Here is a 21,013-nt window from a genome sequence, read left to right on the forward strand (position 1 = left end):
ACCATTTATTCCATCAACATCATTCCTTCTTCTCCCACCTCCCTGTTCATGATACACCCATCCACCCATCCGATATATGATTACCTATACAAGAAGCCCTCTCTCCTTTCCGCCAAGCGTTTTACCCCCCTTTTCCGCGCGTGAACAAAAAGAATCATTAAATAGTAACAGTAAAAAGGCCCATCCAACTAAGAAGCCGCCCTGGATTATTCGAAGAGTAGGAAGAAGAAGAAGTAGTACTAGTAGTAGTAATAACAGTACTAGTAGGTGAAAAAGAAGAAGAAAAGGGGGGTATATAAGGTATCGTATAGCATTTTTATTCCAATCATCCCCTTTTGGTTCCCGCCATTGATCATGACATATGAAAGAAAAGAGCTGTGAAGCTGTGAAGTTTTCCGCCCAGGTATCCAATAAGAGCGTGGTATCGTAATCGTTCTGTAGCGGTTGATGGAAGTAATGAAAAATGTGATTATGCTGGTGGTGGTGGTGGTGTCGAGACTTTAAAGGGTCGTGTCCGAGTCGAAAAGGGTCGACGCGTTGAGTTGGTGTCGTGGTATTAGAGTATATATATTTTGAGATGTAGACGGGCAGGTCAATGTTCCTGTTGACAGTTGTTCATGGCCTGATAGTTGATGATGATGATGATGATGATGATGATGATGATGATGATGATGATGATGATGATGATGATGATGATGATGATGATGATGATGATGATGATGATGATGATGATGATGATGATGATGATGATGATGATGATGATGATGATGATGATGATGATGATGATGATGATGATGATGATGATGATGATGATGATGATGATGATGATGCCGCACTCTCTGGCGCCCGCGCCATGTCGGCTCAGCTGTTCTTGACTTCTGATGAGAAGGAAGGAGCGGCCGGCCCGCTTGCGAGTGGGCAACCACCCCACAGCCACAATCCCCGTTACCGAGGCATCGTCTCAACTCGCCATAAGTATAACGACAGGAACCGGTCAGTCGCAACATGTTCATCTGATCGCTGTCGACTAGAAGTAGCTGTGGCCGTGTTGTTCGCCGTCGCCGTCGCCGTCGCAGGCTGTCGTTGTCGTTGGTGTCTCCTGGAGCTTCTCCTGAGCGGAGGCGGAGGCGGAGGCGGAGGCATAGGGTTGGCAATGGCGGAAACTCTCCGGTCAAACTCCGCCGCTGGTTCACAATGTAACTACCGATTGAAAACCAGGGCGTTGACAATGTTTCCTCGCTTCCAGCCTTGGTCGGGGAGGGTGGAGGTTTCCTTGAGGATCTTGCCCATGTAGACTAGGCGGACCTTCTTGTCGGAGAGCTGTTTAAGGAATGGTTAGCTACTGTATCACGTTGCATAAAACGGGGAAAAAAAATGGGAAGACGGGATGAAGGGAAGGGAAAAAAGCAAAAAAAGGAGAAAAACGTGCCTTGGCCTTCTCAGCAACCTTTCTCCCCAAAACCCGCACCGAATCCCCCTTGTCAACTTGCACATTAACGTCCTTTGACCCATCACTCAACCTCGCGCGAACGGTGATCAGGTCCTTGACGTTCACCACCGCTTTTCCCTTCTCCTCTCTCCTGGAAGAGGCCTCATCACCGCTTTCCAAAGCCTCCTGGCTGCCTTCAGGACCAATCTCTCCATCAGTCACCACCGACATGGCGCCCTTGGTATCCGTCGTGTCTGCGTATCCATCCTCTTCATCTTCAACCTCGGAGGCTTCGGAGACCGGTCGACTGTTGGAGATGTTAATGGGGTCTGAAACGACATGTTCCGGCAAGGAGTAATAATTCCCCAGCGAATCGTAGGCCCCTCCTTGCGCCAGGTCGCCGGTGGGCAGCGTGATCTCGGCCGCGGAGAGGATGGTTTGGGCTGTTGCTAGGGCTGTTGCCCTGTCGTCTTCTTCCTGTTCCGCATCACTATGACTCCCCTGTCCCTCCCCTTCATAGTCACTGGCTGCTGCAAGCGTTCCGTCACCATTTTGGGCAGCAGCAGCATCCTCCTGCGCCGCCTGATGCCACAAGATCTCCAGCGCGGCATGAATAGTCTGCCACACCTCCTGTCTGCCCGTGACTCTGGTGTCGAAGAACTCGGCCCGCTCACGGTCCAGAGTGGCGCGCGTCCAGACTCGGTGCTCACTTATCCACTCGTGTCGTTTGAGCGGTTTGTTGATGTGTTGGGATAAGGGGTGGTTTCGAAGGGAGGAGTGACGGCGGCTTTCACGGTCTCCTCCACGATCACCACGGTGTTGAGAGTGGCGACGAGACTGTCGCCGCTGTGCTCGTTGTTCTCGTTGCTGGTTGGAGTATGATGTTGTCGCCCCTACTACTGAAGGAGGGTGAGAAGAAAGAGGTAGTCGGCGGTCTTCTTCATTGGTTACTGAGCCGGCGCCTTCTATGCCGCGGAGTTGTGATCCTGCTGGTGTCCCGGCTGCTGTTGTGGGAGCTGGTGAACGCGAACCTCCCGGACCTCGACTTACTCGACGGGCGCTGTTGAGTGCTCGGGAAGAGCCGGAGGTTCTCGATGCGCGGCTGCCGGCTGGGTAAGGGGCTGTTACGCCCTCCTCGGAGGAGGAACGAGATATGCAGCAACCCTATGAGAAGAAAAAGGCAAGAGTACGTGTTAGAACAGAGACTTGGTAAATCAGGTGGGAGGGAATTGGAGCCTGGATTAACAGGATAGGAAGGTAGGTAGTCGTAATACACACCATGTTTTTTTTAACTGTTTGAGATGGATGATAGTTCCCAATATGCCGCTAAAAACAAGATTCTCTCTGTCTCTCACTCTTTCTCTCGGATATTCTATATCCTAGAATAGGTGATATGTTGTTTTTTTAATCCACCTTTCCCGCCCCCCTTTGTTGTTGTTCCTTCTTCCTTTTCTCTGATCTGATCTGAACCTTCAACAACCTTTAAACTGATTTCACAGTCTGCCTAGGTGCCACCGCTCGCTCTGCTCGGGTTATTCCAGCTGCCTGGATAGCCTGTTCATGACGGCCCGGGCCGGCGATTGGCCTTGAAGGCGCCAACGAATGTCGTCGTTTCGTAACGCGCAGTAGACCCGTTTGAGAGTTTTGCGCCGGTTGAAAAAAGGAAAAAAAGAGATAAAAAAAAAACACACACGAGGCGGTATGCACAAGCCGTGCCAGAAATGGATGTTTCCCCTGAATTGCGTGTCGTATTCGTCCCGTTCCGTCCTTCTCGAACGTCTTACTCGATGGGTCCCGGCCAGTTACCTGCGGATCTTCCCTTACCCCCTTTAGGTCGGCAGTTGTTGACGTCTGGAGGGAGCCTCGTTGGACCTTGTGAGGATGAACAAATCGAGCCAGAAAGGATATGAGGAAAAGGTGCTGTCAAAGTCGAGTTAATTGTCAAGTTGTCGATTCTTTGACCCTTTCCTCTCGAGTGTTAAAGATGGGTTTCGGCCCTGGCAGTTCCCTGCTCGCCCGTTAAAAAGCTCCTCCGATGCTGCACGTCTCGGTCTCGGCAGGCAGGCACTTGTGGTGTGTTTGATGCTAGGGTGAACCCCCGCAGGCCGATCTGTTGCGCGGGGGTTATGCCCTGTAAGGGTCCCCGTCCCTGACTAAAAGTTGCTGATGCGCGGGCTGCTAGCGTGGCCGGCCGAGTCTGGGGCTGTTAAGTCCTTGCTAGGGCCTTCCTGGGCGTTCTCGCGGTGAGAGGGCTTCGTTTCACTCCCTTGAAGGGTCCGTCAGGGTGGTGGTTGGTGGTTGGCGGTGTCTCAGACTGTACCTAAGCCGTGGATTGGCTGAAAAAGTCGAGCTTTTAAGAAGAGTAGAAGGAATTTGGAGAAGAAAGGGAATTCTAGATCTCAACCATCCCTTACGGTCTCGGGATAAGGGAACGGGCGGTAAGGATGGGTGGATAAATGAAACGTGCTAGGCGAGGACTAAACGAATTTCATATCATGACGAATGCGTGTGCGAACTTCCAGACAAGTTTATGACACGGAGAATGACGTTAGAGAGGGACTTTGTCATTGTGATGCGATCCCGTCCCGTCACACTGCCGGCCCGGTAAGATCATGGCAAAGCTAGGGGGTGAGCTCTGCCGTTATCTAGTGTAAAAGCCCGAGCTCCCGTCACCCGTCTCCAATTCCCTGACCTGACGATCTGATCTGGACTGTGTTGTCGTGGATCCCCTTGACTAAATCCGTCTTTTCCTACATCAATGAGGTGGCCATACAGCCCGTCCAAGATATGGCCCATATCATGAATACCTACGCAGCAACAAGACCATAACTGCCTTCTTCCGCAGGATATTTACACGGCGCTGTTGGAGTACAGACCCGAGCACGCCGACTTACCGGCTCTTTTTAGTGATGGAAGCGTGTTGCATTAGCTCTGCGAGAGGTAGGGCACGAGGGCACCTGAGCATGAGGGAAGTCAGGCCACCTGGTAACGGATGGGTTTGCGGGGAACGCATCGTCAATTGATCTTTTAGGGACACCATAAGAAACGACAAACCGTGATCCAACTGATGTCCAGGCTGGTGCAAAGCGCTGTGCAGAAATGGGTACTTTTGGGACAAGGTGGTGGTTGATTAGAAGAAGAAACTAACAAAGGGAAAACCCCCAAGAACCCAGGTTAAATACCCCGCAGTGCTAACCGCACATTGCACCTTTCCACAGTATTTACCTCCTCTCCTCCCAGGCCGACACCGCGCGGCCGCCACAAAACATCATTGCCATCATTATCGTTACCATTATCATCATCGTTATCATCGTCAAAAGCATTCCTTCTCCGATATCCCTAGCTCGTCCAAATCACTCCCAATAACACCAAGTTTCACTCCGACGACCTTCCAACCCGTAGTTTCATCGACCCAATAAACCCTTCGTCAACTCATGTGAACCCCGGCGGATATTGCCCCCAACTCTCTGGGCTCTGGCCTAACAACGGCAGCCACTACTCCTCCGTTTGGCCGGATCTCGGACGTGTACTTGTGTTGTAGTATTCGGATGTAGATTCGAGGTAGCGGCGTTGATCATGCTTCACCAGAGATAGCCTCTGCACTTTGCAGTTCCACAGAGACATTTGGTCATCTCCGAGATCTTTGATGGGTCATGCGCATCGCTCTCTAACCCCGTTAGCCCGTTAACATAGTCAAAGGTTAATTCAGTCTCCTTGGGAATATCCTTAATAGCGAAAAGGGCAAGGTCGTGAATGTGTTTGTCGGCGTGGTCGCCTACCCGGGCAAAAATGGCCATGTTGGGATCGCAGCTGTGATTGATGAACCTAGTCGGTCCACTCATATACTCGCCGTCGACCTCCAACGGCTGCCCGGCCAACAACGGATCTAGTGAATCCGGATCGGAGAACTTGTCGAGGGCGAACAGGTAAACATCCTTCCGCCTGGCAATAGTTGACTCTGCTCGTCGCCGGTCGGCCTCCCCGCTAGTAATAATTTCACCCAAGTAACGGTCGACGAACTGTCCCCTCTTGATATTGACGGGACACTTAACGCCCCAGCCCCTGTCTGTGGTCCTAAAGATCTGTAAGGGCACTGTCCGGCCACGTTCTACCACTCGATTTGGGCAATCCCTGGAGCAGGCGCAACCGTCATGGCACTCGTAGATGGGCTCTTGGGACTGCAAGACTCTATCTCGCAATAGTCCCTTTTTGGCGCCTTGGGAGTAGTAGGCAAATCGCTTCTTCCGGGTATAGGGATCGGCTTCCTCGTCGCTATCTGGCGCCATCTCGTCGAGACACTGACATGTCGAGTACATGCACTCCTCGTCGCTGGCGCAGGAACAGCCTACCCGGAAAGACTGGTCGGCGACAGGGACGTTCTTGCCTATTACAGAGTGGTCGATGAACCGGAAGTTGGGGTTGAGGAACTCGTCGCCTTCCTTGTTGACAATGGAGATGGGGAGCTTTTCGTGGGTTGCGAAGGATCGGATCTGGCACCAGTGGCAATTCCTTTTCTCTTGAGGGTCGGCCTGGTCAATCAAAAACACGTCCGTCAGTACACATTCATCGAGCTGTTCATTACAGGTTCCAATTCAGGAGCAGGGGGGCACTTACATCTGGCTTCCCATGTTTGAAAAAGTGAGGACGGAAAGCTTTCTCCATCTTGGTCAGGTCGATCTGAGGTTGTTTCGAAGTTCAAGTCAAAGTCGCCGCTCTGGGAGGATTTTGGAATTCTGGTCGCGGTCCTGGGAGCTAGCAGTACGCGTCTTGAGAATGGTGGAAAGTGTTGGGAACGCGAATTCCCGTGAAGACGAGATGCTTGGAGGCAGGGGTCAAGCTTCGGGGGACTAAACCAGATTGGGGGAATTGATTGGTCGACTGGCTCAGGTTGCTAGGAAGAAGAGGAACAAGCCCAGGAAGGCCCACCTAAATACCCCAAGAACGAAAGTTTTTGTGGGGTGCAACTTTGAATGGAGTCAGGCGCAAGTCCCTGAACCCCACCTGCAAGGAAACCGGTGACAATCAGGTCAGGGCAACCTCCTTCCTTTCCAGTTTCAACAATCAGACGGAAGGGATGGATTGAGCAGTCACGGCCCTCTAGGTGAGGTGAACCTGGTGAAGTTCTCATCCGATCTTCTGCTACAGTACAAACAACCAACAATGTACAATCAAACGCTGCTCGAGTTCCACACTTTGACAACAGCCCCCGCCGCCACTCCAGCTGGACTCGACTGCAGCGCAAGCCGAACAACATTCAGCGCCTGGCTACCCAAGAAGACGGGCGCCTTGAGCCTCTGAGCCTCTTCAACAGCAGCGGAGAGCCCGCCCGCAACCTCCTTGAGACTGGTCTCGCTTTCGGCAGCACTCCAGCCCTCCCTCGCCTTGCCCTCCCGGAAAGCCTTGATGATGCTCGGGCCATACTTCTTCAACACCTGACTTCCTCCCGCCGCGTTGATACACAGGTCAAACACCTGGTCGAGGTCCAGCCCAACCTTCTCCGCGAAAGCCAAAGACTCGGCTGCTGAACAAAGCAATATGCCCTTCAACAATCCCATCACCAGCGCCAGCTTCTCCTCGTAACTCTCGGCAGTCCCTTGGACCGGTCCAGCCCTCCCCTTGCCTTCGGCATACAACCGTACCAGCCCGCTGTCGTCGTCCGCCCCGTATCCCCTTCCTATGGCAGAGAAGTACATCTGCTCGGCCACGCTCGTCATCAGCGTGGAGAACCCGCTCCTCCTGGCTTCGGCCGTGATGATGCTCGTATCCTTGACAATGATCACTGTCGCACTGGCAATGGGCTGATAGTTCGTCACCATCCTCGGCACCCGGTGTTCAAACATCCAGCTCCACGCATCCGAGTTCACCACAGCCTGATACGTCTTTATCGGGTCCAGCCCCAGATGAGTCGCAAATCCCATGGCCTCGCTCGCCGCGAGAATCTGCACCGCCGCGAGCACCTGGTGCACCATCTTCATGTTGCTACCAGCGCCGATGCCGCCCTGGACGATGTACAGCTTGGCCGGGTCCGCCAGCTCTCCCAGGAGCGGCTTGGACTTGGTGAGTGCCTCTTCGGAGGGCACGCCCGCCATGATGGAGAGGGTACCGTCGGCGGCGCGGGCGGCACCGCCGGAAACGGGGCAGTCGATCAGATGGATGTCCGGACGGCCAATGGCGGAGAGCTGCTTGGCCAGAGATTGAACATAGTCACAAGGGACGGTGGAGCAGAGGAGGAGGGCCGCTCCTTGGGGAAGAGCCGGAGCGGCGGCGTCTGGCCCGTCGATAAGCACAGATTGGGCTTGTTGCGCGGTGGCGACCATGCAGACGCAGAGCGGCTTGTCGCCCACGGCCGAGGCAGGCGTAGTGGCCGTGAGACCGCCGGCGGATGTGAACTTTTCTAGGGTTGGCGGCCAGACGTCGAAGCCCGTTACCGGGTAACCTTGCTTGATGAGATGAGTGGCCATGCCGAACCCCATGGCCCCGAGGCCGATGAAGGCCACAGGCTGCTTTGTGTCCGACATGATGTTCTGGGTTTGACTCGATAGATGGGCAGACTCCTAGTAAGCGAGCAGTGATGAGTGAGTGTTGGGTTGCTCCGAGGTAGGGAAGGGACACTGCGTAAGGTTCTGTCTTGGTCAATGTCTCTCATGAAGGTGAGTATGGTAAGCTCCTCCTCTAAGCAACTATCACTCTTCTGCGGAGTTTCGATTCCCCATACTTGAGGGAAAGCCGACCTTCCCCCGCAACAAGAACGTCATTTGATATTTTTGCACTGAAGCCGAACAGGCCGTTTCCGGATGAACAGCAACATGGCATGATCCACCGGTCTTACACCGAGGCCTGTCTATAAGCCGCTCCTCCTCGCCCCCGCCCCCGCCTAAATGTCAAAGGTTTAAGCCACGAGGTGATCTTCAACCAGATGACTTTCCCCTTTCTCGATGGCGTTGACAGGAAGCCAATTAGCCCCTGGGGTAGTTTCCCCTCAGGGAAAGTGTCCCGCAAGGTAGGTACTGCGTCATCATTAGGCTAAAAGAGATGCATAACATCCAAACTCAATCGGGGTCAAGTCGGGGTTTCGGCTTGGAAATTTGGGGTCAAGTTGGGGGTCATGTCATCAATGGACTAATTGCCCGCCTCGGTTTGCCCAATCCGGAACTTGTCGAAGACATCCTCCAACTTGGCAACACTCTGGAAGGATAAACTATTCCCGGATCTCGGCTGCTGGCTAATCACGGCTCTCTGTGATTGCTGCTCATTTTTGTAATCGATCTTGTGAGGAGAGAAGAGGCAACTTTTGTCAGTGACAGAAGCACCTTCCATCCGCCTCCGCATGACCAGACAGACCACAACAACTTGTTGTCTGTTCCATCAGCCCATCTTAGTTCTTGCTCTCACTTGGCTCCTTTTCTTTCCTTCGTTGCGAACACCATACCAAAGTCAACACCAAGAAAAATAACAGCAACCATGGGCCGCCCACCCCTCTCCGAGAACCGGACCATGTCCATTCTCAACAAAGCCAAAGCCGGCGGCTACGCCGTACCGGGCATGTGCTGCTACAACATCGAATCCATCATCGCGACCGTCAAGGCCGCCGAGGCCGCCAAATCCCCAGCCATGGTCCTCCTCTTCCCCTGGGCCATCCAGTACGCGGGCGACTCGCTCGTCAAAGCCGCGGCCGACGCCGCCCACAGCGCCAGCGTGCCCGTATCCCTACACCTGGACCACGCGCAGACGCCCGAGCTGGTGCGCCGCGCCGCCGACATCCCCGACGGCTTCGACAGCATCATGTGCGACATGAGCCACTACGAGAAGGAGGAGAACCTCAAGCTCACGGCCGAGCTGGTGCAGTACTGCCACGAGCGCGGCATCGCTGCTGAAGCGGAGCCCGGGCGCATCGAGGGCGGCGAGGACGGCGTGGCGGAGACGGCGGACTTGGAAGGGCTTCTGACTACCCCCGACGAGGCCGAGGAGTTTGTCAACACGGGTATTGACATGTTGGCCCCCGCGTTTGGAAACGTGCATGGAGAGTATGGACCCAGGGGCATCCAGCTCGAGTATGATCGTCTGCAGGCCATCAACGAGCGCGTGGGTGAGAGGGTCAGGATCGTGTTGCATGGTGCGGACCCCTTTGATGAGGAGATCTTCAGGAAGTGCATGGCTGGCGGTGTGACCAAGGTCAATATCAACAAGGGGATGAACAACCACTACGCGAGGGTCCAGAAGGAGATGGGGGGGAAGCCGTTGACGAGCGTGATTGAGGCCGGGACCAAGGCGATGCAGGAGGCTATTGAGCAGTATATGCATTGGTTGGGAAGTGCTGGAAAGGCTTGAGGGTGTTTGTAGATACTTCACGATACAAAAACCACGAGACTGTCTAATAGGCTTCGAGTCGACGTTACGAGTTTCATCAGAGGCCAGTAACATCTCATCGTCCCCCCTAACCTCTTGCCAGTGAAAGAGGGTTAGGGTTCTACCGGCGCTTCCAACCCTTGAATAGCTTCAACCTCTTCACTCCAGCTCTCAGCCGATTCACACTCGCCCACACATGTTTTTGTCCGATCAGTCTGCCGCAAACCGAGATTCATATACCACTTAACATAGGTCCAACAAGCCAGTCCGATTAGATCGATAACGATATAGATGAAAAAGGGCACCAATGTAGTAAACGACCTAACGCACAAGACCGGCTCGTTTGTTATTTTCTTTTTTGTTCATCCTATCGTTCAAACCTCTATGTCACTACGCAATTTACATTCATTCATGAACATTCATGAATCATTAACCTAATCAGGCTAATACAAGTCCTTGATGCTGGCAATTAACGATGACCACCACGAGACACTCGTTTCATATATTCGTCCTGTGCATTCAAAACTTTGAATTATCCCCCTCTCTGTTCCAAGCTTTAGTTCTTACTTCCCTCCTTGAATTCAACCTCGGCTACCTCACAAATCGTTTTCCAAAACTGTCCCTCCTCATGCGCAAACCTGCCCAAGAACAACCCATCCACCCCATCCTCATCCTCTTTCAGTTGTCCAAACAACCCCGGCCCAGCACTCCCTCCATACATAATCCTCATCTCCCCACCCTTCTCCTTCCTCTCTCTCACAACTTGACCCTGCCGCATAGCCCTCACCACCCCCCTCACATGTTCCACTCCCGCTGGTTCTTTTGCCCCAATCGCCCAAACAGGTTCATATGCTAACCAAACTTCTTTTGTGGGGTCAACTCCCTCCAAGCACTTCTCTACCTGCCTCACCACTTCTTCCTGTGCTTCTTCTATCTTGCCCGCCGTGCCACCGGGTTCACCCTCTCCGACGCAGATGAGGGGAATCATCCCGTTTCGTACCACCGCTTGAGCTTTCTTGCTTGTGATCTCATCCGTCTCCCCGAAATACCGACGGCGCTCGGCGTGACCGATTTCGACTATGCTGCACCCGATCTCAGAGAGGACGCAGGGGGATATCTCCCCTGTAAAAGGACCGGAATCTTCCCAGTGACAGTCTTGCGCGCCGAATAGGATCGGAATTTTTGGAGCGGTTGCTGCTGTTGCTGCTGCTGCTCGGGAAACCTGACCTGGGTGGTTGGCGGCGAGGTTGATGGCGGACTGCAAAGACAGGTGGTCTGGGATGATGAAGATGTCGATTTTAGAGGCGAGGGCGGTGCCTAGGCCGTTGTTGGATTCGCCTGCTTTTGGGGAGGTGTTTTGGTGCAAAAGGTCCAGAAAGGAGGTGAAAAATTGTGTGGTGCGGGCGTGGGAGAAGTACATTTTTGTTGAGACGCCTACCAGACGTCGTCGGCGCTGGCGGGGAAGTTGTGAGGAGGACATCGTTGCTGGTTTTTGCTTGAATTCTCCTGGACAGGTGTGTAGTACTGAGGCTTATGATGGTCTTTGGTGGTGTGGAGGTTTGGCGATGGGATTTGGGTATGTTTAGAGAGGGTTAAGTTGTGATGAGCTCGAAGCTGACTGAGATGCCTTGCAATTCGTTCTCATGATTCTTTCAGTCCAGAAATTGTGCTTGAATTACTGCTTGCTCCTTTCTTGACAACAGACTTGGTCTGGTTCGGTCACGATACTGTTCCGACAATGACTGGCAAGAGACATTGACTGTGGTCTTGGCGGAAGTTGGTGATGATCCGAAAGTAAGGAAAACTGGAAGCAAACCGGATCGTTACCCCGCGAATAAGCGCACCCGTTAATCTTCACCAAATCGGTTAAATGAATGCATCACCACACTTCTTCGTCTCGTCATTTGTTGACGTCTTTCAAAAGTGGTTTGCATCGTCCTAACCGAGCGGATAACCCTTTCTGGTCAAGTCTGCTTTTACAAGAATCCGGGGGATCTACATATAACAACCCCCACAATCCACAACAAAACAAACAAAATGTCATTCTGTCATGTGTCAAGCTCGGGGTAGCTTTGCTTGGAGATGTCAAGATGTTCTTGGCGTTTGTTCTAGCGCCACCTCCAAGCTTCGGGGGAATGACACCCCGAGCCCACGGTCACTTCTTGGTCATCTTTTGGTTTGGGGGTCGGGTTACGATATCCGGGGAAGAGAAGACATCCACGACGAGATTGGAAAAAACTGTCTGGTCAAGGGTTTTCCCCACGATCAAGGAGGTCTGGACTCCTGGAGTTGTGGGGGAGATGGAGAAGGGGATCGACATTGCATTCAAACAAGGGACAGAGGACGAGGGCAAGATTGGAAACAACAAGACTTCAACTTTGATCTTCGTGTAAGTTGAAACCAACAGGCCATTCCGCCGTTTATTTTTGTCAAGCAAACCGCAAAATGCCCGTAATCAAATGCTGACCTACCCAACCCCATCATAACTTCCAAACAAAGCATCGCAAACAAAAACGCAAGAGCTTATGTAGTTTGCTACTAACACCCCTTGACCTCCTCTGTTTCCCGACCATTATCGTCGCCTCCCACACCGGTCCCCTCCTCCCCCTCATAGTGATGAATAACCTTCACCTTCTCCGCACTAGCACTGCTCTTATCAAACACATAGCCTAACCACTCCTTTGCCAACCGCCTCGCCAACTCCAGTCCCACTACCCGTTCACCCATGCATAGCACCTGGGCGTTATTGCTCAACACGGCTCTCTCCACGGAAAAACTATCGTGGGCCGTCACCGCCCGGATGCCCTTGATCTTGTTGGCCGCGATGGCTACGCCTAGCCCGGTGCCACAGATGAGCAGAGCACGATCGCATTCGCCCGAGGCAACCAGCTTGGCGGCTGCGGCGGCGATGTGTGGGTAGGCGGTTGTTTTGTCTTCGGAATCGTGGGAGACGCCGACGTCGACAACGGAACCGACGCGAGGGTCGGAGGAGAAGTCAGATTTGATTTTGTCTTTGTAGTTGATGCCGGCATCCTGTTGGTTTGGGGAGGGAGTGTTAGTGATGTCCCCTTTGAGACTCCCGTAGAGGTTTGACAGCGAGAGAGAGGTTCGAAGAGGGAAGACCTACATCGCAGCCGACGGCGATGCGCCAGCGAGGTTGTTGTATTTCTGAAGACATTTTCGCTGTTGATATCACTATAAATTTGATAATGACCGTAACCGACAAAACTACTGAAAGGCGTCCTCTTTGTTCTTAATAACCTTGCACACGCATCTGTAATGGGTGTTCGCAAGGCTGGCATAGCAATATCATGACTAATGACCGGAAATAGTTCGTCGAGTGAAGCCAAGCTATTAGACGAGGGGGGCTCGGATTTAGCCAGGACGTGATGCCGTTCTGGGTAAACCGGAAGAATTGGGGGTCACTCCCGGGCCAACATTGCCACCACCACTTCCAGAGCGCTGCTTGATTGCCCCTCTTTGGCACATGTCTGTATCTATGAGGAAGCCAATTCCGCACGGCAATTGATCAGCCTGGACCGGGAATGATGCAAACAGTATGGTGGGTGAGGAGGGGGGAAGTATCACACGAGTGTTCCAGGCTCATACCGGACGATATGACCCATGCTGGGTCAGAGAACTTGTAAGTGACCAATATTTGTGGGAACTTTTCAATCCTACAAGTGACCTCATCTTCATAAGCACCTATTCTTCTTTGTGTCTTCTCTACGTCCTCTTGCTTGTGCTTCACCAACATTTCCACATCATGTCCACGCGCCACCTATTTCCATCACTGGACGGGCTTGTCCCCAAGGCTCTCCGCGGCATCGTTGCTTCCAACCCTCGACTCAACCTAGACGAAGCCAACAAAGTGGTATACGACTCCGAAGCACCTCGGTCCAATGTCAGCATTGTCAGTGGCGGAGGATCTGGCCACGAACCTGCTTGGGCAGGTTACGTTGGCACCAACTTTCTCGCGGCAGCCGTAATGGGAGATGTCTTTGCTTCACCAAGCACCAAGCAGATTCTGGCCGCGGTCGAGTCTGTGCCATCCGACAAGGGCACTCTCCTTGTAATTACGAACTACACAGGAGACTGCCTTCATTTTGGACTCGCGGCGGAGAAGACCAAAGCCAAGGGCAACCCGTGTAAGATGCTCATCTGCGGCGATGATGTGTCGATCGGGAAGAAGGGAGGCTCTCTGGTTGGAAGACGAGGCCTTGCCGGGCAAATCGGTGTGCTCAAGGTTCTCGGCGCGGCAGCTGCTCAGGGGGCGACTCTGGATGAGCTTTACGATTTCGGTTCTGAATTTGCCAACTCGATTGTCAGCATTTCTGCCACTCTCGACCATTGCCACGTCCCGGGGAGGACCGAACACGGAGCCCTAGCAGAGGGCGAGCTTGAGCTGGGAACTGGACCACACAACGAGCCAGGCTACTGGAAGCTATCACCAGCCCCTTCTGCCGAGGGACTCGTTCAGAAAATCCTCAAGTACTGCCTGGACGAGACAGACCCTGAAAGAGGTTACGTCAAGTTCAACCCCGGTGACGAGACCGTCCTTTTGGTCAGCAACTTTGGCGGCATGTCGAATCTTGAGCTCGGCGGGCTCGTAGACGAGATTCTCCAACAATTGCTGAAAGACTGGAACATCGAGCCAACTCGAGTGTACTCGGGATGTCTAGAGACGTCACTCAACGCTCCGGCGTTCTCTGTTTCTATCATCAACATCACTGCTGCCGCGGCTAACAGCGCCTACACCGTCGATCAGATCAAGGGCTTCTTCGATGTCCAAACAGACACCGCATGGGAAGCTGTTGCCGGATACCAAAGCTACCCGCAGCGACGCAAGCGGGCCGAGCAGGTTGTCTCACCCCCAAAGGAGATCAGGAGGGCAGTCGACGACTCCACAGACCTGAAGATTGACCCAGCGTTGTTAGAAAGCATGATCAAGAGCGCCTGCAACGCAGTTTCAGCGGCAGAGCCTGATCTTACAAAATGGGACACGGTCATGGGCGACGGCGACTGCGGTCTGACTCTCCAAACCGGAACCAACGCTCTGCTAGATGCTCTCAAGACAAAGCAGGTTGCCGCCAAGGGCTCGGTGGTTGAGGTCCTGAACGAGTTGGAAGATATCGTCGAGGGCAAGATGGGTGGGACACTGGGCGGTATTCTCGGTATCTTCTTCGTGTCGCTTCGGACGGCGCTTCAGGAGAATATCGGACTCGCGAAGGAACAGGGCGTGCCTGCGTTGTGGGGGAAGGCTTTGTCAACTGCCATCAGCCATTTGCGTCAGTATACTCCGGCCAAGGTTGGTGATCGTACGGTGATGGACACACTCATTCCCTTCGCCATGGCCATGGAAGAAGGACAAAGCTTTGAGCAGAGCGTCGCTGCGGCTGTCAAGGGATCTGAAGGAACCAAGAAATTGAAGCCAAAACTGGGCAGGGCTACTTACGTTGGTGTTGGTGCCGATGACAACAAGGAGCTTCCTCCCGATCCGGGTGCATGGGGAGCCATGGTCGGACTCCAGGGTCTCTTGTCGGCTCTTTGATTTTGCGATGAAACGGACTCGAGTTGTTTTTCAGAAATGGGATCGGATCGCGAGGCCCGGCCGTGCCTGTCTTGAAGTTGTTGGTTGAACGAAGGGAAAGGGCAACCCGGTTGTTCCTGCCACAATTTTCCCATACCTGTACATCATTTTCCAGCGTGATTTTTAGAGTAGCCCAAACAGCAGGGACAAACCACGGTGCATACCATGACAAAAGTACGAGCACAATTTCAAACTTGTGCCCTCCCACGAAATGAGGCAGGAAAGACTGACAGAAGACCGCCATGTACCCACCCTTATTCAACAAGATGAGCGTAAAGGGTCTGGAAACAGGTAAAGAAACTGAACAAAGGAAAATAGAAAGTATAACAAAGGAATGAATGTCATCAAAATTCTAAACCCAAAGAGCCATCATTCTGTGTGTCTATCCCTACCCCAAGAGTAAGTCTAAACTCCCAGCAACACCCCCAAGAAAAACGATTTTGAAGAAAAGGGACCGCATGTATTCTCTTCTACACTCACTCCTCCACACCCTCATCAAATGCACTTACGCACTTTTATCCCCACTTGATAACCACATCACTTCGTTCACTTTCACCTTGCCTTCACTTCGCAACCGTCCAAAGCATCATCTGCTGCTTACTACAGCCCTCCTCAAACGTATCCAAATCCGTCGTCGACCCGTTTGATCTCGAGTCGCAGGTAATCGTCACCATCGCTATCTTAGTCACATGCACACCACCACGAGGTCCACTTTTACTACCACTGCCACTACCTCTACCATGGAGCTGCTTCGGTTACTGGGGATGAAGAGGCGGCACCAGTCGAGAAGGATGGCGGTTTTGCTAAATGAGAGAATGAAGGAGTATGCGTGGCCGTAGACGGGGATGAGCTGTGTAGAGGACGAATTGTTAGTTGGTGTAAGATGGGCATAGGGACGCTCAAATCAAGTTTATGGTATATGGACCAAAAGACACTCACCTAAAGTGGCCAACCTGAATCGCCGTTACGTAAATCCCAAGTGTGAACATAATAACCTGGTGTTTTAATCATCTCGTATGCTGGCCGAACTGTTCCGCAATATGATCCCTGATGCATAAGGTGGTCAGTGGATGTCTTCGAGGGTGACTGGGAGAAGAATGATACCCACATATGCACTCATGATCAAATCTTCTGTCCGCACTCTCTTTTCTATCCATACTCTGGCGTATAGTCGAATGAATAGAAACAACGTTGAGACGACTAGGCAAAATGTCGTTATGAAGTAAGCGAGTCCGTTTCGATTTAGTGGATCGTCACAATTTGCGTTTATGCTGGCGGAGGCTCCTGCGCGGGAAGACTCAAAATAGTGAATCGATTTGATCTTGCGATACCGACACGTTGGCGGTTTCGTAATCGTAGTAAAAGACGCTATGTACTAATGTTGAACCTTGGTGTAAACAACCGGGTACTGTTGCCGGACGGGAGGACTGAGAACAAGGACAAGGCACCCGGCCACTGAGTAAAACCAGAGAATAAAAGTTTGTATATCAACGACGAGGGTCAAGAGGAGCATCAATGGCCCCCTTGAATAACGCACGGGGGGGCGGAACCTGGTATAGTATACCGGGGTCTCAAATTTTTCCACTACATCACGAAGCAAAAAGAAATATTTTCAGCTGACCATGACGGCGCAGCTCAGGTCAAGATGAACAGGATCAACGGGGACACTAGCTCTGATTTCCGGTTTCAAGTCCAATTAGAACGTTGCCGACAGTCTTGTAGACTATGAATCGTATCCCTGACCGAGTGTAACGTCTGCTCTCTTCTCTTTTTATTTTTGGCAGGGACAAAATGCGCGAGGAAGACCCCAAGTGTCGTCAACCAATTCAGCACGGTGCCATCCTCTTCCTCGTCTTTGGTTACTGCCACCTCGCTGATAGGAAGCGCCGACGAACTGCGACTAGCATGGCGGGGCTGGATCCATCCTGTCCTAAGTTTCAGACTTGTGCTCTATATCTGCGAGGAAGGATGCAAAGCTATCGACGAATGAAGAAAGGTCGAGGTAGGACAAGTATTTGGATCGATATTGAGAGAATCCTATCCAGGGACATGTTTCCCCAGGTCAAGCCAATAGGACAACCATGATCCCAGTTGTATGGAGAACGGTTGTTAACGGGAGCGCTAGGGAAGGCCCAGAGTGGGTGAAGACTCGCATGGCCGATGGCTGTCTAGAATCCCATCCTCGTGCTCTCCTCCTTGCCACGTTGAACGGTGGAGATATATGAACAGGGGTAATAAATGTTAGTGCCTCCAGCGGTAGAGTCTGTTGGTGCCTAGGTATGAAGCGGTATCTTCTTAGTTGTACCATCGGGTTCGGAGACCAATTGTTGTCAACCTTCAGACCTCCTGACTGTCGTGTTCTGAGCCAAGGTCACACAGTCTGGAAGTACACTGCTACCCCGCGTTCGGAGGCCAATTGTTGTCAACCTTCTGACCTCCTGACTGTCATGTTCATGCGGAATGGCGAAATGCTTGCGGTTCAATAGTCGTGGATTCGCCGCATTTCCGTAACGGTCTCGATTGATTCCGAGAATATCGATACTCTCTATGAGCTACGATATTTCTCAACCCCGTAGCCACGTATAAGACCCCTGTGAACAGAGACTTATCTCCTTCCCCTTGCCACAAGAAGCGGAACCTGACGGAGGACTGGCATTCTCAATCCCGATTCTCAAGGATCACAAATTGTCGCCTTTTCCTTCGACTCCGTATATGCCTCTCAAAGAAAGAACCGGAAGACAGAGTGAGGCTGCTCATCATTACACGGAACTCCAGACTCATCAGGACATAACGGATACGCAAGAAGGTGTGAAGAAATCATGGCTACCAGTAAGGTTCCCCAAAGTCTCCTACAGCGTCGAGGCTCAGGCAGGTGTGATACACGGTCAAATCACCATCCTGTAGATCGACTGAATGCCATCATTCCAGTATCGACTAACAGCCAAACAGCTGTGAACAAACTTGCGCCCCACGACCATGAGTACTTACCGCAGGTTGACCTGCGTGAGATGTTTGAAAAGCAGCCCCTACCCATCATCGCTCCGGGGACAGTAGACTCTGCGTCCATGGTTGGTGATGAGGCTACCGAGAAGGCTCTTGCTGTGGTCGACGCCTTGAATGCAGCTCTAGTAGCCGAAGATGCCAAGTCTCTGGAAAGCCTGTTCTTCCCTGGGGTGGTATACTGGAAGGACACGTTGGCTTTGACATACCATTTGCGTACTTTCAGCGGAGCTGCTGTAGTTGCTGCAAGCATTTTGGAGACCAGAAAACTCAGGGGAATTGAGCGTGGCATCCAACTCGAAGGGCCAGCGCAGTTCGTTCCAGCCAGTCCAGTATTGGTAAGTCACTTACGAGGGTGCCATGTGAAGAAGACCGAACATGAAAGAAAAAGGCGGAACTAACAACTTGCTCTTGCGGGGTTGATGTAGCAATTCATCGACTGCAGCATATCATTCAAGACATGTTCGCCAGCGGCATCCTGCAGTGGAAGGGTCCTATTCTTGCCCGTGAAGAAGGACAACGGCTCACTAGATTGGAAGGTTTGGATCCTGAGCACCCGACTGGAAGGCCTAGATCTGCAGCCAGAGGATGAGACGCTGCTCAAGGTTCCAGGAAAGCAGCTAGAAGGTGTTGAATGTTTTGAGACTGACGTCTTTATCATCGGAGGCGGAAACGCGTAAGTGTGAGCCGTCGTTGAAGAGATGCGGTAATTTTGGCTAACCTCCATCTCAATAAAGCGCTGTTACCCTTTCAGCCCGGCTCAAGGCTTTGGGTGTTGAAAGCGTCATGGCCGAGAAAAACGCTCGACCGGGCGACAACTGGGCCAACCGATATGATTGCTTGAAGTTCCACGTCCCCACCACACTCTGTCAAATGCCTTTTATGGGTAAGTGATGAGCGATGGCGATGACTCGGTATATGAAAGCCAACCACTGACCTCTTTTGATGACAGACTATGGCAAAGAGCTTACTGGCAAGCACATGCTCACGCGTAATGATCTCGCCAGCCAAGTTCGGAAGTATGTGGAGGCCTTCAAACTCAACATAATCACATCGGCAAAGATCAAATCGACCGTCTACGACGGGTCAACTGAGAAATGGATTGTCAAGTTCCAGACTCCGGATGGCCAGCGGACTACCATTGCCAAGCACGTTGTCCAAGCTACTGGAATTGCGTCCCACAAGCCATACATTCCCCCAATGGCTGATTCCCAGTCGTACAAGGGCGTGAACATTCACTCTGAGTTTTTCGAAAGCGGGAATGAGCTGAAAGCCAGGGGCGTCCAGGTAAGTCCATACATGGTCTCCATCTCATCTGTCGTATCCAAGCATATTAACGAACGCCAGTCGGTGATCATTGTGGGCTCCGCCAACACAGCCTTTGATGTTCTCGAAGACTGCCACGCTGCTGGTCTCCAAGCCACTATGGTTGTCCGGTCGCCCACTTACATTATTCCCCTCGAATATGTGTGTCACCCGCGCAGTCTCGGATTGTACGACTTTGATGTGGCGATGGCGGACCGTATGATCCTCACTCTGCCGAACTTTGTAGACGGGCAACTATCGCGTGAGCTGTTCCGCATGTTCGCTTCTGAAGAGCCAGACCGGTACAAGCCCCTCGCGGCGGCGGGTTTTCCGGTCATGGACAGCACACACCCCAGGTCGGCGTTGATGCACAACCTGATTGAGCGAGCGGGTGGGCACTATGTGGATGTGGGCGGCACCGACTTGATCGTTCAGGGCAAGGTCGGTCTGAAGGCACTTATTGAGCCAGTTGGATTTACAGAGACTGGCCTCCGGTTCTCGGACGGCAGCGTAGTCGACGCGGATGCCGTAGTGTGGTGCACCGGCTTCGCAGACAGAGATGTCCGGGAGGTGACGGCAGAGATTCTCGGGGGAGAGGAGGCTGAGGCCGAGGTCAAGGGTGAGAACATGCTCGGCCCCAAGGATATTGCTGCCAGGCTGGAGGGTACCTGGGGTCTCGACGCTGAGGGCGAGGTGCGCGGTCTGTGGAAGAGGCCCCTAGGACTGGAAAATTACTGGGTCATGGGCGGATATACACAGCAGCACAGGTGGTACTCGCCCATTCTTGCCCTTCAGATCAAGGCTGAGCTTGAGGGAGTGTTGCCGCCAGCGTACCGCAAGACTCCTACTTCTGTTGCCACGGGGAGCGGGCAGGCGCAAGGAGTCAAGGGTGTGACTGTGGTCCACAAGATGAGCGAGCTAGTGGAAACCGTCAATTAGATGTCCAGGGAAGCTGGTAGCGTGTTATCGAAGTGTCGGCGGATGTTGACTGTGGTGCTTCTTCAGAGTTAGTCATGTCCATGTGACAATAGCCCATACTTTGTAATATGCCATACTTCTTTCAACACATTCAATGACATCGCGCCTTTACGTTTTCTCTGGCATAGCCGGTCGAACAAGCTGCCCTGGTCGTGGAACTGCTGATTGAAGCCATTGTCGGTAGAAGCTGCGGGGAGCAAGAAGCCTAGGGGAGATTTCACGCCGGAAATTAGGTCTATGGCGAAGGTCAAAGAGGTCGCCCATGGTAGTACCTAGATGGAAAGAATGGTAAATCCTTTTGTGTGCGCATCAGGTGGAATGAGCCCATAAGGGTTTCCCGTCATCGTGACTTCCAGTTGTGCCCA

At 52.6% G+C, this 21,013-nt stretch overlaps 8 protein-coding genes across 8 annotated transcripts; 3 read left to right on the forward strand and 5 right to left on the reverse strand.

The window, feature by feature from the left end:
- Positions 1-600: 600 nt before the first annotated feature.
- On the reverse strand, positions 601-3,075 carry SMAC4_07344 (uncharacterized protein). Its single transcript, XM_066090612.1, has 3 exons — positions 2,708-3,075; positions 1,430-2,593; positions 601-1,320 (listed from the first exon to the last, which is right to left on the reverse strand). The coding sequence occupies exons 1-3, from the start codon at positions 2,708-2,710 to the stop codon at positions 1,201-1,203; spliced, it is 1,287 nt and encodes a 428-aa protein (XP_065946455.1). The 5' UTR covers positions 2,711-3,075; the 3' UTR covers positions 601-1,200.
- Positions 3,076-4,490: 1,415 nt separating this feature from the next.
- SMAC4_07345 (uncharacterized protein) lies at positions 4,491-6,321 on the reverse strand. The gene is made up of 2 exons (XM_003347922.2): positions 6,044-6,321; positions 4,491-5,958 (listed from the first exon to the last, which is right to left on the reverse strand). The coding sequence occupies exons 1-2, from the start codon at positions 6,089-6,091 to the stop codon at positions 5,011-5,013; spliced, it is 996 nt and encodes a 331-aa protein (XP_003347970.1). The 5' UTR covers positions 6,092-6,321; the 3' UTR covers positions 4,491-5,010.
- A 94-nt stretch (positions 6,322-6,415) lies between these two features.
- On the reverse strand, positions 6,416-7,947 carry SMAC4_07346 (uncharacterized protein; the record flags this gene model as incomplete). Its single annotated transcript, XM_003347923.2, has 1 exon — positions 6,416-7,947. The coding sequence occupies one exon, from the start codon at positions 7,945-7,947 to the stop codon at positions 6,598-6,600; it is 1,350 nt and encodes a 449-aa protein (XP_003347971.1). The 3' UTR covers positions 6,416-6,597.
- Positions 7,948-8,890: 943 nt separating this feature from the next.
- On the forward strand, positions 8,891-9,757 carry SMAC4_07347 (uncharacterized protein; the record flags this gene model as incomplete). Its single annotated transcript, XM_003347924.1, has 1 exon — positions 8,891-9,757. One exon carries the CDS (start codon positions 8,891-8,893, stop codon positions 9,755-9,757), a length of 867 nt encoding a protein of 288 aa, XP_003347972.1.
- A 574-nt stretch (positions 9,758-10,331) lies between these two features.
- Positions 10,332-11,195, reverse strand: SMAC4_07348 (uncharacterized protein; the record flags this gene model as incomplete). Its single annotated transcript, XM_066090613.1, has 2 exons — positions 10,332-10,972; positions 11,003-11,195. 2 exons carry the CDS (start codon positions 11,193-11,195, stop codon positions 10,332-10,334), a joined length of 834 nt encoding a protein of 277 aa, XP_065946456.1.
- An 863-nt stretch (positions 11,196-12,058) lies between these two features.
- Positions 12,059-13,052, reverse strand: SMAC4_07349 (uncharacterized protein). Its single transcript, XM_003347926.2, has 2 exons — positions 12,903-13,052; positions 12,059-12,808 (listed from the first exon to the last, which is right to left on the reverse strand). Exons 1-2 carry the CDS (start codon positions 12,951-12,953, stop codon positions 12,314-12,316), a joined length of 546 nt encoding a protein of 181 aa, XP_003347974.1. The 5' UTR covers positions 12,954-13,052; the 3' UTR covers positions 12,059-12,313.
- Positions 13,053-13,516: 464 nt separating this feature from the next.
- SMAC4_07350 (uncharacterized protein) lies at positions 13,517-16,122 on the forward strand. The gene has a single exon (XM_003347927.2). It carries the CDS (start codon positions 13,542-13,544, stop codon positions 15,324-15,326), a length of 1,785 nt encoding a protein of 594 aa, XP_003347975.1. The 5' UTR covers positions 13,517-13,541; the 3' UTR covers positions 15,327-16,122.
- A 539-nt stretch (positions 16,123-16,661) lies between these two features.
- SMAC4_07351 (uncharacterized protein) lies at positions 16,662-20,961 on the forward strand. Its single transcript, XM_003347928.3, has 6 exons — positions 16,662-18,194; positions 18,315-18,703; positions 18,794-19,041; positions 19,103-19,251; positions 19,318-19,652; positions 19,713-20,961. The coding sequence occupies exons 1-6, from the start codon at positions 18,185-18,187 to the stop codon at positions 20,607-20,609; spliced, it is 2,028 nt and encodes a 675-aa protein (XP_003347976.2). The 5' UTR covers positions 16,662-18,184; the 3' UTR covers positions 20,610-20,961.
- The last annotated feature ends 52 nt before the right edge of the window (positions 20,962-21,013 follow it).

The sequence above is a fragment of the Sordaria macrospora genome, chromosome 3 (assembly GCF_033870435.1).
Source record: "Sordaria macrospora chromosome 3, complete sequence".
In the NCBI taxonomy this organism is placed as follows: domain Eukaryota; kingdom Fungi; phylum Ascomycota; class Sordariomycetes; order Sordariales; family Sordariaceae; genus Sordaria; species Sordaria macrospora.

Bases quoted from the DNA above. Each gene is read 5' to 3' on its own strand.
- SMAC4_07344 (XM_066090612.1), bottom strand. The intron at 1,321-1,429 runs GCACGTTTTTCT...TTCCTTAAACAG, and splicing joins AGGTTGCTGAGAAGGCCAAG to CTCTCCGACAAGAAGGTCCG.
- SMAC4_07350 (XM_003347927.2), top strand. From the start codon at position 13,542: ATGTCCACGCGCCACCTATTTCCATCACTGGACGGGCTTGTCCCCAAG.
- SMAC4_07349 (XM_003347926.2), bottom strand. From the start codon at position 12,953: ATGTCTTCAGAAATACAACAACCTCGCTGGCGCATCGCCGTCGGCTGC. The intron at 12,809-12,902 runs GTAGGTCTTCCC...CCAAACCAACAG, and splicing joins GCATCGCCGTCGGCTGCGAT to GATGCCGGCATCAACTACAA.
- SMAC4_07351 (XM_003347928.3), top strand. The intron at 19,042-19,102 runs GTAAGTGTGAGC...ATCTCAATAAAG, and splicing joins ATCATCGGAGGCGGAAACGC to CGCTGTTACCCTTTCAGCCC. The intron at 19,653-19,712 runs GTAAGTCCATAC...AACGAACGCCAG, and splicing joins TGAAAGCCAGGGGCGTCCAG to TCGGTGATCATTGTGGGCTC.
- SMAC4_07345 (XM_003347922.2), bottom strand. From the start codon at position 6,091: ATGGAGAAAGCTTTCCGTCCTCACTTTTTCAAACATGGGAAGCCAGAT. The intron at 5,959-6,043 runs GTAAGTGCCCCC...TTGATTGACCAG, and splicing joins TCAAACATGGGAAGCCAGAT to GCCGACCCTCAAGAGAAAAG.